The 15,594-nt window shown below is 39.5% G+C and overlaps 1 protein-coding gene across 1 annotated transcript in view; it reads right to left on the bottom strand.

The window, feature by feature from the left end:
- CPED1 (cadherin like and PC-esterase domain containing 1) overlaps nt 1-15,594 on the bottom strand; it is a 600,308-nt gene that overhangs the window by 294,133 nt on the left and 290,581 nt on the right. The window contains exons 11-14 of the mRNA XM_073573371.1: nt 11,425-11,585; nt 9,946-10,013; nt 8,142-8,171; nt 4,554-4,740 (exon numbers count right to left, since the gene is read on the bottom strand). Of these exons, the coding sequence (XP_073429472.1) occupies nt 4,554-4,740; nt 8,142-8,171; nt 9,946-10,013; nt 11,425-11,585 (446 nt within the window). The remainder of the gene's footprint in view (nt 1-4,553; nt 4,741-8,141; nt 8,172-9,945; nt 10,014-11,424; nt 11,586-15,594) is intronic.

The following is a 15,594-nucleotide window of genomic DNA, read 5'->3' as shown; positions in this document are numbered from 1 at the left end:
ACATCCACTACTTAAAAACCATCCCTCGACCAAAACTGTGCCGCTAACTATAGACCTGTCTCTAATCTTCCCTTCATCTCTAAACTCCTGGAACGCCTGGTCCACTCCCGTCTTATCTGCTATATTTTTGATAACTCTCTTCTCGACCCTCTCCAATCCAGTTTCCGATCTTTATACTTTACTGAAACTGCCCTCACTAAAGTCTCTAATGATCTAATAGCTAAATCAAATGGTCATTACTCCAGGCTAATTCTCTTGGATCTCTCTGCAGCATTCGACACTGTGGATCATCAGCTCCTCCTCACTATGCTCCATTCCGTTGGCCTCAAGGACACCGTTCTCTCCTGATTCTCCTATCTCTCTGACCGCTCCTTTACAGTATCTTTTGCTGGTTCCTCCTCCTCTCATCTTCCCCTTACTGTCGGGGTTCCTCAAGGATCAGTCCTAGGCCCCCTCTTCTTCTCTTTGTACACTGCCCCTATTGGTCAAACAATCAGTAGATTTGGTTTCCAGTACCACCTCTATGCTGATGACAATTATATGCTTCCTCTTCTGACATCACACCTGCCTTTCTAGAAAACACCAGCAATTGTCTAAACGCTGTGTCTAACATCATGTCTTCACTATATCTGAAACTGAACCTGTCAAAGACTGAACTCCTTGTGTTTCCTCCCGCTACTAATGTACCTTTACCCGACATTGCCATTTCCGTGTGTGGTTCCACTATTACTCCCCAGCAACATGCCCGCTGTCTTGGGGTCATACTTGACTCCGAGCTTTCCTTTGCCCCCCACATCCGATCACTGGCTCGCTCTTGTTTTCTACACCTCAAAAACATTTCTAGAATTCGACCTTTTCTTACTTTTGACTCCGCAAAAACTCTTACTGTCTCTCTTATTCATTCTCGTCTCGACTATTGTAACTCTCTTCTAATCGGTCTCCCTCTTACCAAACTCTCCCCCTTCCAATCTGTCTTGAATGCTGCAGCCAGGATCATATTCCTCGCCAATCGTTACACCGATGCCTCTACCTTGTGCCAGTGATTACACTGGTTACCCATCCACTCCAGAATCCAGTACAAACTTATTACCCTCATGCACAAAGCTCTCCATGGCTCAGCACCACCCTACATCTCCTCCCTTGTTTCAGTATACCACCCTACCCACGCCCTCCGTTCTGCTGATGACCTGAGGTTAGCATCCTCAATAATCAGAACCTCCCACTCCCATCTCCAAGACTATACACATTCTGCCCCAATTCTTTGGAATGCACTTCCCAGGTCAATACGATTAGACCCCAATCCCCACAATTTTAAGCGTGCCCTGAAAATGCATTTATTCTGACTGGCCTACCGCCTCAACACATTAACCTAATCTATCCCTGTGTGGCACAGCCAAAAGTTTTACCATAACCAGGTACCCCACATCATGTTCCCACATGCTTTATGCATCCATTGGCCCTCTGTGTCTGTACTGTTACACACTTAACATTATGGCTGGTCCATTCAATCAGGGCAATTGTTACCACCCACCTTTCGTGTCTACCTTTTTTCCTCATAGATTGTAAGCTTGTGAGCAGGGCCCTCATTCCTCTTGGTATCTATTATGATCTATGTGATTATTGTTATGCTGTAATGTCTATCGTCTGTACATGTCCCCTCTGAAATGTAAAGTGCTGCGGAATATGTCGGCGCTATGGAAATAAAATTTATTACTATTATTATTTGTTTTTCTAATGTTGTATGCATTATTTTTGTTGTTGGATCCCATAGTTTAATTTAACACAAAACAGATTGGCAAATTGATTAACCTCTTCTAAATCTTCAGTTGGTGTCATGGAAAATGTGAACAATCTTAGACAAACATCAAAACTGATGTGGAAGCATGTTAGTGAATCAATTGCCGCATTTGCTCATTTGTTGAAAAAAGTGAAAAAAAAATGTTTTTCAATTATTCTTTCAAATTAAAGAATTAATGACCGCATGATAATGATAGCAATTAGGCAATACACATTTGTAAAAAAACAAATACACATCACAGTAATTGAACAATAGTTGAAAAGTGTTGCCTATTTCTCTCCTTTTATTCACCTTTAAATCATAACTACTTTGCAGCTGCTGCTTGGCATGGAGTGCCGTTACTTAGTTAAGTGTATGAAAATTTTGTTTGTGCATATGATCAGGAATGGATGTGCCAAAAGAGATTTATAAGTAACAAATAGAGCTGGCAAGTAACAATATACATGAACATTATCTCTTTTAGAAAACTGATGAGATGATGAAAAATAATTTTATTTTAACCAAGAACATGCTCCAAACATTCTCATCCGAATATGTTATTTCAAATATCTTTTTCTAAGTTATAACTCAGAAAAATAAAGGCTTTCCACATGTCACAATAGCCTGTGATGCCCATTTAGAGGTCTCAATAATGACATAGCTTCTTAAAGGGTTATTGTCAAGTTGTGTTTTGTGCAGCACACAGCTGTCCAGTTACTTTCACTTCTTTCTTGCTATGAGGGGCTGGCAGTATTTCTTGATTGACAGCTCTAGTCCAGTACCTTTGTTCCACTGGTAAGCTCCTACCATTGTGACACATTAATGGTCGGTCAGTGCTTGTTCTGAAGTCTGCACTGTTATCACTATGCTTGCATGTTGAGCTAACGGGGCCTTTGAATAAGTATATGGCTTTGGAAAGTAAAGGCCCCGTCACACTAAGCGACTTACCAGCGATCCCGACACCGATATGAAGGTGTCAGGATCGCTGGTAAATCGCTATGTGATCGCTGGTGAGCTGTCACACAGACAGCTTCACCAGCGATCAGCACAGCGATGCCGAGCACCCGGCATCGCTGTAAAAAATAGAATCAAAATAAAAAATATAGTTATTCTCACCTTCCGATGTCGCGTTCAGCCATCCCGCCTCTCTCCACGCTCCGGTCCCAGTGATCCTTTGCGAGAATGACCGCGAGATGTCACAGTCTCGCGGGATAACAAAGTCTCGCGGTCATTCGTGCAAAGGATCACTGGGACCGGAGCGTGGAGAGAGGCGGGATGGCTGAACGCGACGTCGGAAGGTGAGAATAACTATATTTTTTATTTTTTTAATTATTTTTTACACCTGATCGCTGGTCTCCCGCCTGTCACACGCAGCGATGCGTGCTGGCCAGCGGGAGACCAGCGACCAAAGAAATGTCCAGAGATTTCTTCCAGCGATCAGCGATACCGGCAGGGGGGCCGCTCGCTGATCGCTGTCACACACAGCGATCTCGCTAGTGAGATCGCTGTTATGTCACAAAAGTTGTGACTCAGCAGCGATCTCGCTACCGAGATTGCTTAGTGAGACGGGGCCTTAAGAGCAGTGATTAGGAGAACTAGTCTTGAAAATACCGATAGTGGGGGCTGTGGATTGTGATTTTGCAGGACTGATAACAGCAACTCTGGATCATAAGCTAACAGAGAGGGTGAGGTAAGTAACTGTATAACTGCTCATCCATCTCCTTGGCAGCAACCTATTCCCTATGTTAGACAAAAGTTCTCATTGCATGAGAATGACACATCAGAAGGGAAAGGCATGTCTATTGCAAACATGCATATTTTTATGCTGTCTATCTAAAATTACCCTTTTAAGAAGTCCAATTAAATGGGTAATTGTATTTACATTATTATTAGTCAAAATATATGCTCACTTAACAACTGACAATGTACCATATTAAAGTGTGCATATAGAGAAAAGCGATAGCATCTGCAAACAATAAAACCATTTGCACCTTTACTTTCTGCCTAGATGCAACCATGTTTCCTGTGTTTTGGCAATTAGGTTCACTTTTAAACTTGTACAGTATATTAGGAAATTGTATTTAAACATATATTTATATTTTCCACCCTTGCTGGGTTAATCTGCAGGTTAATAGTGTTTTGAAGCTGCCCGACACTCACACTAAGCAACCCACTGCCGGGAGGAAATTAACTTTATTCCAACTGACAGCTTCGAGCTTTCAGTCATAGGTGTGGGCTGGCATGGCTTAAGTCACCGCTCACTGTCACCGCTCAGTGCATAATGAGCTGCAGCTGTAACTGTGTGTAACAGAGAGCTGGATCTAATGAGGAGTCAGCTGTCAGGTAGAGGCGGGGCGTAATTATAGCTGCTGCTCACTATGCACTAAGCAGTGACTAAAGCCACACTGGCCCACACCTATAACTGAAAGTCCAAAGCTGTCGGAAGGAATCATGATCTTTTCTTCCCAGCAATGGGGCTCTCAGTGTGGGTGTTGGGCAGCTTCAAAATGCTATTAACCCTAAAGTGTTTTTCACATGATAGGTTCCCTTCAATGTGCTAAGTGAGTTTTGCATTTCTATGTAAAATAGAAATGCAGCTTGACCATAAGATTAATTATGCATTATGTCGGTATGTGCATTTTCCTTTACTGCAGCTGCATGGGACTTCTTAGTTAGTAGTTTGAGCATATAATCTAATTATTATATCTAAAATAGTGGAGGCTAACAAACAAAAAACAACATAATTTTTATTTTCACTTCTGCTATCATTGCTTACCGTGGTCCATTCTTGTCATCCAGGTGCACTTGGCTATTGCAGTTTGCAGGCTCTGCTCCAATTTCTACTGTCACTACATCAAATGGCAGCTCTGCATAATAGTCTTTTATCTTTGGGTTGAATTCAGGAGTCAAGTCCAGAGGTGGATAGCTGAAGATACGACTGATGTAAGATAGTGTATCATTATCTGTTCCAAAACACAAAGGAGTGATGATGAGTTGATATTAGAAGAAATATAACATGCCTTGCCAGCATTTGTTCCTTGAATACAGCAATTAACCCTAGCAAGTAAGACATAAGTAAGCTATCTGTAAAACCGCAGCGATATTTATATATAAAAATACCATCAAGTATAGGATAGAACAGGAGAGCAAAACCTAAGCAGCAAATATTTTTCAATTATAATTGTACAGATAGACATAAACTGACCATCAGTGCAATAACTTAAAGAGGTATTCTCAAGTTTAAAAGTTTTCCCCTATCCATTAGATAAGGGATAATTCCCAATCTCTGGGGTCTGAATGCCGGGACTCCAACTGGCTACAAGATCCATTGAGCTTATGAGCCCCAAGTGAATGGAGTGGAGGACCATTATGCATACTGCTGCTCTATTTATTCTTTGTAGGATCATCGGATATTGCAGAGTGGTGTGCTCAGCCGGTCTTCAGCACTCCTATAAAAATAGGACCAAAAAATAAAAACTAGACATTTCACTAGACATGTATATTTTTGCACACCTACTTTACTAGTCCAATTTGTTTTCTGTACATGTACCTACAGTAAGGTCCATATATATTTGGACACAGGCAACATTTTCCTAATTTTGGTTCTAGACATTACCACAATGAATTTTAAACAAAACAATTCAGATGCAGTTGAAGTTCAGACTTTCAGCTTTCATTTGAGGGTATCCACATTAAAATTGGATGAAGGGTTTAGGAGTTTCATCTCCTTAACATGTGCCACCCTGTTTTTAAAGGGACAAAAAGTAATTGGACAGATTAAATAATTGTAAATAAAATGTTCATTTCTAGTACTTTGTTGAAAACCCTTTGTTGGCAATGACTGCCTGAAGTCTTGAACTCATGGACATCACCAGACGCTGTGTTTCCTCCTTTTTGATGCTCTGCCAGGCCTTCACTGCGGTGGTTTTCAGCTGCTGTTTGTTTGTGGGCCTTTCTGTCTGAAGTTTAGTCTTTAACAAGTGAAATGCATGCTCAATTGGGTTGAGATCAGGTGACTGACTTGGCCATTCAAGAATATTCCACTTCTTTGCTTTAATAAACTCCTGTGTTGCTTTTTCTTTATCTTTTGGGTCATTGTCCATCTGTAGTATGAAACGACAACAAATCTGTTTGGCTGCATTTGGCTGGATCTGAGCACACAGTGTGGCTCTGAATACCTCAGATTTCATTCAGCTGCTTCTGTCCAGTGTCACATCATCAATAAACACTAGTGACCCAGTGCCACTGGCAGCCATGAATGCCCCAGCCATCACACTGCCTCCGCCGTGTTTTACAGATGATGTGGTATGCTTTGGATCATGAGCTGTACCACGCCTTCGCCATACTTTTCTCTTTCCATCATTCTGGTAGAGGTTGATCTTGGTTTCATCTGTCCAAAGAATGTTCTTCCAGAATTGTGCAGGTTTTTTTAGATGTTTTTTAGCAAAGTCCAGTCTACCCTTTTTATTTTTGATGCTTTTGAGTGGCTTGCACCGTGCAGTGAACCCTCTGTATTTACTTTCATGCAGTCTTCCCTTTATGGTAGATTTGGATATTGATACGCCTACCTCCTGGAGAGTGTTGTTCACTTGGTTGGCTGTTGTGAAGGGGTTTCTCTTCACCATGGAGATTATTCTGCGGTCATCCACTACTGTTCTCTTCCGTGGGCGCCCAGGTCTTTTTGCATTGATGAGTTCACCAGTGCTTTCTTTCTTTCTCAGGATGTACCAACCTGTAGATTTTGCCACTCCAAATGTCGTAGCAATTTCTCGGATGGGTTTTTTCTGTTTTTGCAGCTTAAGGATGGCTTGTTTCACCTGCATGGAGAGCTCCTTTGACCGCATGTTTCCTTCACAGCAAAACCTTCCAAATGCAAGCACCACATCTCAAATCAACTCCAGGCCTTTTATCTGCTTAATTGAGAATGACATAACGAAGGGATTGCCCACACCTGTCCATGAAATAGCCTTGGAGTCAATTGTCCATTTACTTTTGGTTCCTTTAAAAACAGGGTGGCACATGTTAAGGAGCTGACACTCCTAAACCCTTCATCCAATTTTAATGTGGATACCCTCAAATGAAAGCTGAAAGTTTGAACTTCAACTGCATCTGAATTGTTTTGTTTAAAATTCATTGTGGTAACGTCTAGAACCAAAATTAGAAAAATGTTGTGTCTGTCCAAATACATATGGACCTAACTGTATCTACCTAGCATTTCTTATTTCCTTTTGGCAAGGTTTAATAATTGAGGTTGAAAAGATTGTTAAAAGTTAAAAATTTGTATAAAATGTGTGATGAAACAAAAGTGGAAATAGGAATTTACTGGATAGTGAAAAATAAAAAAACTGACCCATATCACAGCAAAGAGTGTGGGGGTCACTAGAAGCAGTGGAAGCATCATCACCACTGGCTCCAGCTGTCTAATCAATAGTATAACCAAATGCAGGCCAAAATTGCCAATTGCAAGCATATTAGTGGGGTGGCAGCATTATGGCACATCACTTATCTCAGTTAAAGCAGGACGATGTTAACTCTAACAGCGACACCATCAGTTTGGGTGTCCTGCATAGAACGGTCTGTCTAATCACAAATGACTAAGAGGGATCATTTTTTAACTGTTATTAAATACACTGTTGGTTATCATCTTTTTCTAGGATGAGGTCACTTTGATGTTACGAAGGCTATTTTTGTGTTAAATATATTGAAAAGGGTTGGATACAGTCCTATAAGACCTAAGAGTATTATACACTTATTTTCTGTGCTATTCTCTGCGATTTACGACAAATGTATTCACTGTAAAACTATATTTTTTTAAATTTGCTGAACATGCCAAATCTGACTGTGCTGCCCACTGTGCTGCTCATGCTCTTGATTGTACTAGTTTGTGCAAAAATATTCAAACTGGCACAAAAGAAGTGTCAATTGTCCCCTGGACAACCAGTCAAAGGTCAACATTAATTTTCTAATGTTGGATTTACAATAGCAATCAACATACCATTTTTCTGTTATAAAGACTTATGCAAACAATGCATCTGTCCTATAAGGTATACAAACGGCACCTGAAGGGCCTCATTCATTTTAATGGGGTCTGTTAGGTTTCCATTCTGGAAACCATCATTTTGCTTTTTCTAACAGCAAGCCTGATGGAACATGTAACTCAGCATAATAATGGATGAGTTAACACAAGTGCCAACCTGGCCTTATCTGCACTGGAAAAATAAAAGAAGAACATTGTTTATTTTCTCCCCCAGAAACAACACCACATTTGCCTACAATCTTTGTTTAGAATTTCTGATCAGTCCCATTCATTTGATTTCAGCTTATTTCCCATAGACTATATGTTGGAATATCACACTATGCTTACCATGATTGCAGTTTACCCATTTTCTTGCATCTGCAAATGTAAAAAGGACACTAATAAGTCTATAAAATAATCTTAAAAAAATCATTAGTTACAGCATCCTATACAGTATAATATACAGTATGCATAGCTATATACAGTTTAAAACGCAGCAGACCAGCATGCTATTTAAGCATTTATAATTCCTCGTCCAAATCATCTTTGAAGAGGAAACTGTTATAAATAAATCAATTACTTTAGATTTCTAACCTACACTAAGGGGTGCAGTCACCTGATTGTGTGCTATGGCTAACTCCTTCTTTTATTGCCAGATTTAGTCTTTGGGAGTGATGTTGAAAATCTGTACAATGGCAGCTGTGAATCGTTGCCTCTTATAATCAGTAAACTTATTGTTTTATGCCCAACTTCTTTAGGCATTACTCTGGTCGACCTATAACCAGGACCCACATATCAATGCCCAACTTGGAGAGGAGGGCTGGCCACCAGAGACATAAGATGTGAATAAAGCAAAGTATCTATGCCTTTCTGATTGCTGAATACTCCTCGCTCACATGATGTCAGGGGGCTATATTTCACCAGAAACTGGAACTAATATTTCCACCAGTATCCAAAACAGCCAGATAAATAAGAATATGTAAGTGCCTGGAAAAGAGTATCAGTCGATTCAAGTGAACAGGAGTATGGCTAAGATGATCCACCAGGATCAAGGCTGGTCAAAGGCTGCAGGGCTCCAGTGAGTAACGGACCTTGGCAGAGTTAAAAACCCTACTGATCATGGATTAGCGCCTACCAAAAGGATAGATCATTAAGGTAATATCCAGGAAAACTATTTTAAAATATAAATATTAGAACTAAAGTGTATGTGGTAGTTCTTTATTTAAGAGAAAATAACTCCAATGGAAAAAGCAAAGGAAACAGTATATGAATTACCATGCCAAAAACAAGGGAGGGATATATTAGAATCTCAGATAATGAGCCTTACCAAGCATTTACTGATCAATTGCATTTACTCATTCTGCAGTGTGTATGTGTTGATATTTCTATACACATGCTAGAGCACTTTAGCAAAATTCTGTCATGCCATCATGATGATCCTACCATAGTTCCTACACTCGAACAGTCACATCAATTTAGAGATTCGGTAAGAAAATAAAATTGATGCTCTCCAACATTTTATCAGTAAATGCATCTGTAAAGCACAAAGTTCACACCAGTTTAGTAAGGCTACAGCTCTGGAAATCATTACAAATGAATGAATGATACCCAAGGAATGGTTTCGACAACAATGGGTTGATTTTAGCTCTCTTTAAAGCAAATACTTTTCTGAATTTGAATGGACTGAACTGAAATAAAGGAAATCTGCATTCAGTTACATATCTGGATGCATAAAACTTGTGTACATGTCATCAGTAATGTGAAAAGGGGTTATACTACTGCACGCACTCAGGACGCCGTTACTTACAAAATCAAAAGAAAGAGATGAAGAGCGATGTATGCAGACATTTCACAGAAACCTCTGCCATTGCTTTACATAAGAAAATATGTGAAAAATGATTTGTATTTACATATTTTTTGTTGCATATTTTTTGGTTGTTATTTTCCCACAAATGTGGATCCGGTTTTTAATCACAGATTTTTCCCACTAACAACCACAACTGAATTAGCAGCAAAGCCGAGACTCAAGCACTATAAGTTCGGTTTTCTTTCCTGGCGGTATAGAAATGATGGGGCATTTTGTGGTACCATTATCACTGCCTGCACATATACTTTTAGAGAAACATACAAATAAAGAGGAATGTATACAAACCTGATTTCTGTTCAATTTTTCTTGAACCAAAGGAAAATTCATTTTCTCCTTTGTTTTGCAATTTTTGACTGTAAATAAAATTGTATAGTTAGGAAGCAAAATAGCAGTGGCTTTCAAAGGAAAAAAAAGACAATAATCCTCTTGGATGTAGATTACGATCACAAGTCCAAAATCAAACTTTAAGGACCTTTTTGCCAGTTTGCTAATGTAAAACATTTTGAAATGTCTCAAATGTTTTGCACAAAAATGTAGCTACTTTTGTAATTTTTACAACAGTCACGGCCAGCTTTGCCAAAATGGGAAGAGCATGGGTGGGACGAGGAGTGGTTAAGCCCACACGTCTAATACAGTACATAAAAATGCATGCTACTTTAGTGGCGTAAATTTTGCCAGAAACATTTCTGGAGGTGGTATACAATAGTTGTAAGATGCATCAAACTCTTAATGAATTAGGCACATCTCACTCTGGTGGTTTAGATCATTAAAGAGGTTGTCCACTACTTTAGCATTGATGACCTATCCTTAGCTGACACCGATAACAGCTGATAGGCGGGGTCCCGCCTGTCAGACCCCGACCGGTCAGACATTGATGAAACGCTAGTCTTATTGAATCAGGCCCTAGGTTCCTATACAATAGAACAAAGGTGACATTTGCAACACACCTTTTACTGAAAATCTAAGAATATATTCACACACAGCAGACTTGTTACATAACTATTTCTACTAATAAAGTACTTGTGACACATATGGAATAATCCAAAGAACTTTTTCAAAGCAAAAGCATAATAATTCTAAATTTAAAAAAAACCTGCAAAATAAACATTTCTATAAACATGGCAAATCAGATGAAAGCAGCAAATTTATGAAGTTCTGGAAGACAATCCAAACAATATACAAAAATATATTGTAGCTCCAGCACCATAAACAGTTTTTTTTAGAGAACCAAAGGGGAATTAATATATATTGGCTGGAAATATGCTATAAAAGTAGCTTTTACTCTTACAACAAACACTACTGCATTAAAGTAACAAATGGAATATAAAAATAGCTAACAAGAAATAAAAGTATCATGTTATTAAAAACCAGTCTCATCTACAGCACCAGGCATACATTCAGAACATAAAACACAGTTTATACAGAATACCGTCTTATTATCATTTTTGTTAGGAGCCAAGCCAACTGTACCAATATTCCATATGGTATTTTATAACATTTCCAGCCATACTTGATTGATAAATTTGCAAAGGTCTTATTTAGTGACAGGAGACATGAGTATATTATATTACTAATTCTGGAAACATGTTAACAACTGATTTGAAAAGGACTTTAACCAGTGATATCAAGCTACATAGTGAACCCACACTGAAAAATATTGGGTTCTAAAGCACAAAGTAAGGAAAGGTATTTTGTATATGGCTTAGAAAAAAAATGTGTTTATAAAACTCACATTTTCCAAAATAGCAACATGGATCCTCTTACCTGTTTGTCAAATGGTTTTCTTGAAAGGACTGTAAACATTCACACAAGTCAGAGAGCAAATCATGGACTGCCAGGATCGATTCAAGATTATCCCTAAGGTCAGTTTTGCGATAAAGGTCATGTCTTAATGCCTTTACTTGAACAGAATTGGAAGGATACAGCTGTAAAGTATAGAATGTGACAGTATATAACAATTGCTATAAAAATTTCTAATATATATTTATTTTCGCCACATGACATCTTGAGTAATGCACATCAAATGTTTGGGCAAAGACTAATCCAGCTTTGACAAGAGCACCTCAGAGCCATATCTGACATTTTGGTTGCTAGGCTTAGACAGCCTATAGTGGTGTTGTCAGATGGCACTTTTCTAACATTTTTCAGATTACGCTCTTAGGTCAATGCAGAACTTTCTTGCTGTGTTACTGCAATGGTAACGCCATTAAGTGTGCCTTGGCATCACCGGGGCCAGATCAGCACATCATCAGTGTTCAAATGAAAACAAAAGCTGGTGCTAGATTGGCAGGGGATAATGTTTATTCTATACTTTACTCCATTTTCTACCATCATTTTTGGTTATTCTCAAACAACTCATGTAAAGCTACACGCACTTCAGACAAAGTGTCTGCTAATGTCACGAGCGGGTCACGTCCTTCCGTGCGATCCAGGGCTAAGAAAATCACTACCTATTGTGACTCACAGATCTTTCATTTAGCCAGTGTGCTTGTGTTTCATATTAAATGGATTACATTCCTTTGGTGCTAAAGAGGTTAACCACCCTGTCTACGCTGGTTAGAAAATTGCAGCTCCATCTCACAGCTCATACTCAGACTCATCAGTGGTAGAGATGAGTGGATCGCATCACACAACCCTGATCCATGGTCCAGGATAGTGCTCTCTGGCTGTAAGCAGGAGCTTTGCGAATGTTATTACCGTCTGACTCAGCTTATTTGTCAGGCAACCGAGATGTCACCTGTGTGCCGCATATCACACAAATGATGTCACACCAGGCGGGAAAATCAATTGCCACTGCGGGGTATCTGGAAGCTCAGGAAATTTGTACAGCTCAAGTCTGTGGCCAGAGAGAACTGATCTGGACCAGGGACCGGGGTTGCAAGATGCACTATACTTATGTCTAATCATTGGTAATTATTAGCATATGTCAAGAGCTACAGGTAGAGTTTCTGATATTTTTCAGAAGGTTGATATTCATGTTATTTTATAATATATTTTAGGACCTCGTTTCTCCACTGGTTATGGCATGGCACGACAATATGCTCCTGGAAAGGACCTTTTTAGGATGCATTGCATTATTCTCATGCAGTCTGGGTTTAGTTAGAGGTGATTCAAGAGTTATAGCAGTTGTCTGTTGTGACTGGCCTGGCCTTGCGTTCATTCATTACATAATTAGTTTTGTTCTTCTGCCCGTCTTCATCGTTTAGCTGAAAGATATGTGGGATATCATCAGAAAATTAATGGCAGTATTGCCTGAGTGCTCTGTCTTTAATCACTGCCATCATCAGCCAAGTATTTGCTTATAATGTACTGATGATTGTGTCTGTGAGCCGGTGAAGAGTTCAACATCACTCCACAAGTGTCCTGTTAACAGGAGCATTATAAATATGCGATGCAAAAATGGAATGGAGGACTTGGAACACATCTATATAAAAGAACACATATCTCTATGTTCTTTTTTGAGATTTATAGTAAATCAGTCGTTGGGCAATGTACATAACTAAATTTATAGTAAATCACTTTTTTATTATATGAGGTATTAATGAAGCCCACATGGTTGTTGATGTGGAGGTTTACCATAAGGGTACTTTCAGGGAAACTAATAGGAACTCAGCACAATTTTTGATTTATCTGATAAGTAAAAGCATATGTATATCACCAGTTTCATTAGGTTCAACCCACAAGCTGATCTGTTGTTGATCCGAGGTAGAAGTTGACTGAACGCCGCACATTTTTTTGAAAATCTTAAAGGTTGTTATATTTCAGAAAACTATTTTCACACCAATCATAAATTCTGAATTTTTCCTAAGTGAGCACCCATCCACTTATGTTAAAGGACCCTTGCAGAAAAAAAAGAAATAGTCCAACACTTTTGGTTAACATTTTGTCTTGAATACAAAAGTGATCTAAATGCTGCTTCAGATAAAGACTAAATAAAAATCGTATCAATCGATAACAGTAGTTTTAAGATGATATTTGCCCGCAGTTGTAATCAGAATATTTGTCACAAAAACAGAAATGGGCTCACTAAAGTCAGTGTAGGACTGAGGTGCCAAAGGCCCACCAGTAATATTGACTTTAGCAGTATGCTGTTCAACTGCATTCAAATATTACATGACTCTAATTCAGAAATGTACCTATGATATAATATTACACTGGATTGTTTGTTAAATTAATGATTAGTTGCTGACTTTATTATGATATAGTGAATTAAGTACATCGTGCCAACTACTGCTCATGTAAAGGGTGGGAAGGTCCACTTGTGTCCAGGAGATTCATCTGTTCTTCTATGGGACAGTCCAAGCCTGGCTATAATGTCATTTAGTGAATCAGAATACTTAGTGGAGTTGATTATGTGAATCACAGTCTGCAATTATTTTGTCAGTTGCCTCAATTTTATAGTTACTCAGTAGTCATAAAGTAAAACCCTTGGTAGGATTTTGCATTGCAGAGCCACATTTACTGGTCCCATTTCCACAACTCATCTGACGTTTAGGCAACATTTATGACAATGAAAACCATTAACAGAACAGTCCTGCATTTTTTATAACAGTAATACTATTCACACATTAAAATTCTGGATTCCATACACCTATCCAATGTCTGCAATATTAGCAGCTTCCTGCTGTACCGTAAGACTAGGTTCACATGATCAGTACTTGGTCAGTATTTTACATGTATTTATAAGCCAAAATCAGGAATAGTACAATCAGATTAAAACTATAATAGCAACATGTCACCACTTCTGCATTTTTCACCCACTCCTGATTTTGGCTTACAAATACTGATACACCAACTAATTATCCTATATTTGTGTGGCCGTAAAGCACACCTAGAACCAGGCTTGGACCCGGTGGGTCCCTGTGCAGATCTGGGCTCCCAATTCCACAGTATGGCCAGAACTTGGCATAATGAGCTTGATTGAGTCTGAACAGAAAAACGCAGCATCTTATCATGCATTAAGCAAACTGCCCAGTTTTTTTAATAATATAGAGATATAGGTAAATTTGTGATTGAAGGTAGTGTAATATTTGCATGCAGGTGAAAAATGGGCCCCCCAAAGTCATTGTTACTGATGGGCCCTAGGCACCTCAGTTCAACACTGCCTCGAATCACGTAGGCTATGTGCACACGTAGTTTTCGGTGGTGTGGATTTTTCAGCGCGGATTTTGGAAAAAACGCAGGTCAAAAAGACCTGCGGTTTACCTGCGGTTTAGGCTGCTTTTCTACCCATTCTCTCTGGATTATTACACATATTTTGGGGCTTTATGTAAATACTAGTTGAAGAGCCCAGCGCTGCCCGGGCATAGTAACTAACTGTGATTAGTTATAGCAAATTATAATTATCCTCCATCCCATAGTCCCGTGCCCATATACCCATCATACATATCCACGATCCCATAGTCGAATGCCCATATACCCATCACACATCCTCCATCCCATAGTCCCATGCCCATATACCCATCACACATCCTCCATCCCATAGTCCCATGCCCATATACCCATCATACATATTTGCCATCCCATAGTCGAGTGCCCATATACCCATCACACATCCTTCATCTCATAGTCCCATGCCCATATACCCATCATACATATCCTCCATCCCATAGTCTCGTGCCCATATACCCATCATACATATCCGCCATCCCATAGTCCCATGCCCATATACCCGTCAAACATATCCTCCATCCCATAGTCCAGTGCCCATATAACCATCACACAACCTCCATCCCATAGTCCCGTGCGCATATACCCGTCATACATATCCTCCATCCCATAGTAGAGTGCCCATATACCCATCACACATCCTCCATCCCATAGTCAACTATTATGACATCATAATGAGCGGCGGGGCTTGCAACCTATGATGACACCAGCATCGCCATGGCAACCATTATGACATCATAATGAGGGGCGGGGCTTGACACACAC

The sequence above is a fragment of the Dendrobates tinctorius genome, unplaced genomic scaffold (assembly GCF_039654945.1).
Source record: "Dendrobates tinctorius isolate UK_male_01 unplaced genomic scaffold, ASM3965494v1 ptg000035l, whole genome shotgun sequence".
In the NCBI taxonomy this organism is placed as follows: Eukaryota; Metazoa; Chordata; class Amphibia; order Anura; family Dendrobatidae; genus Dendrobates; species Dendrobates tinctorius.
Note: the sequence above shows the minus strand (reverse complement) of the source record. Positions and strands in the feature narration are given on the sequence as shown.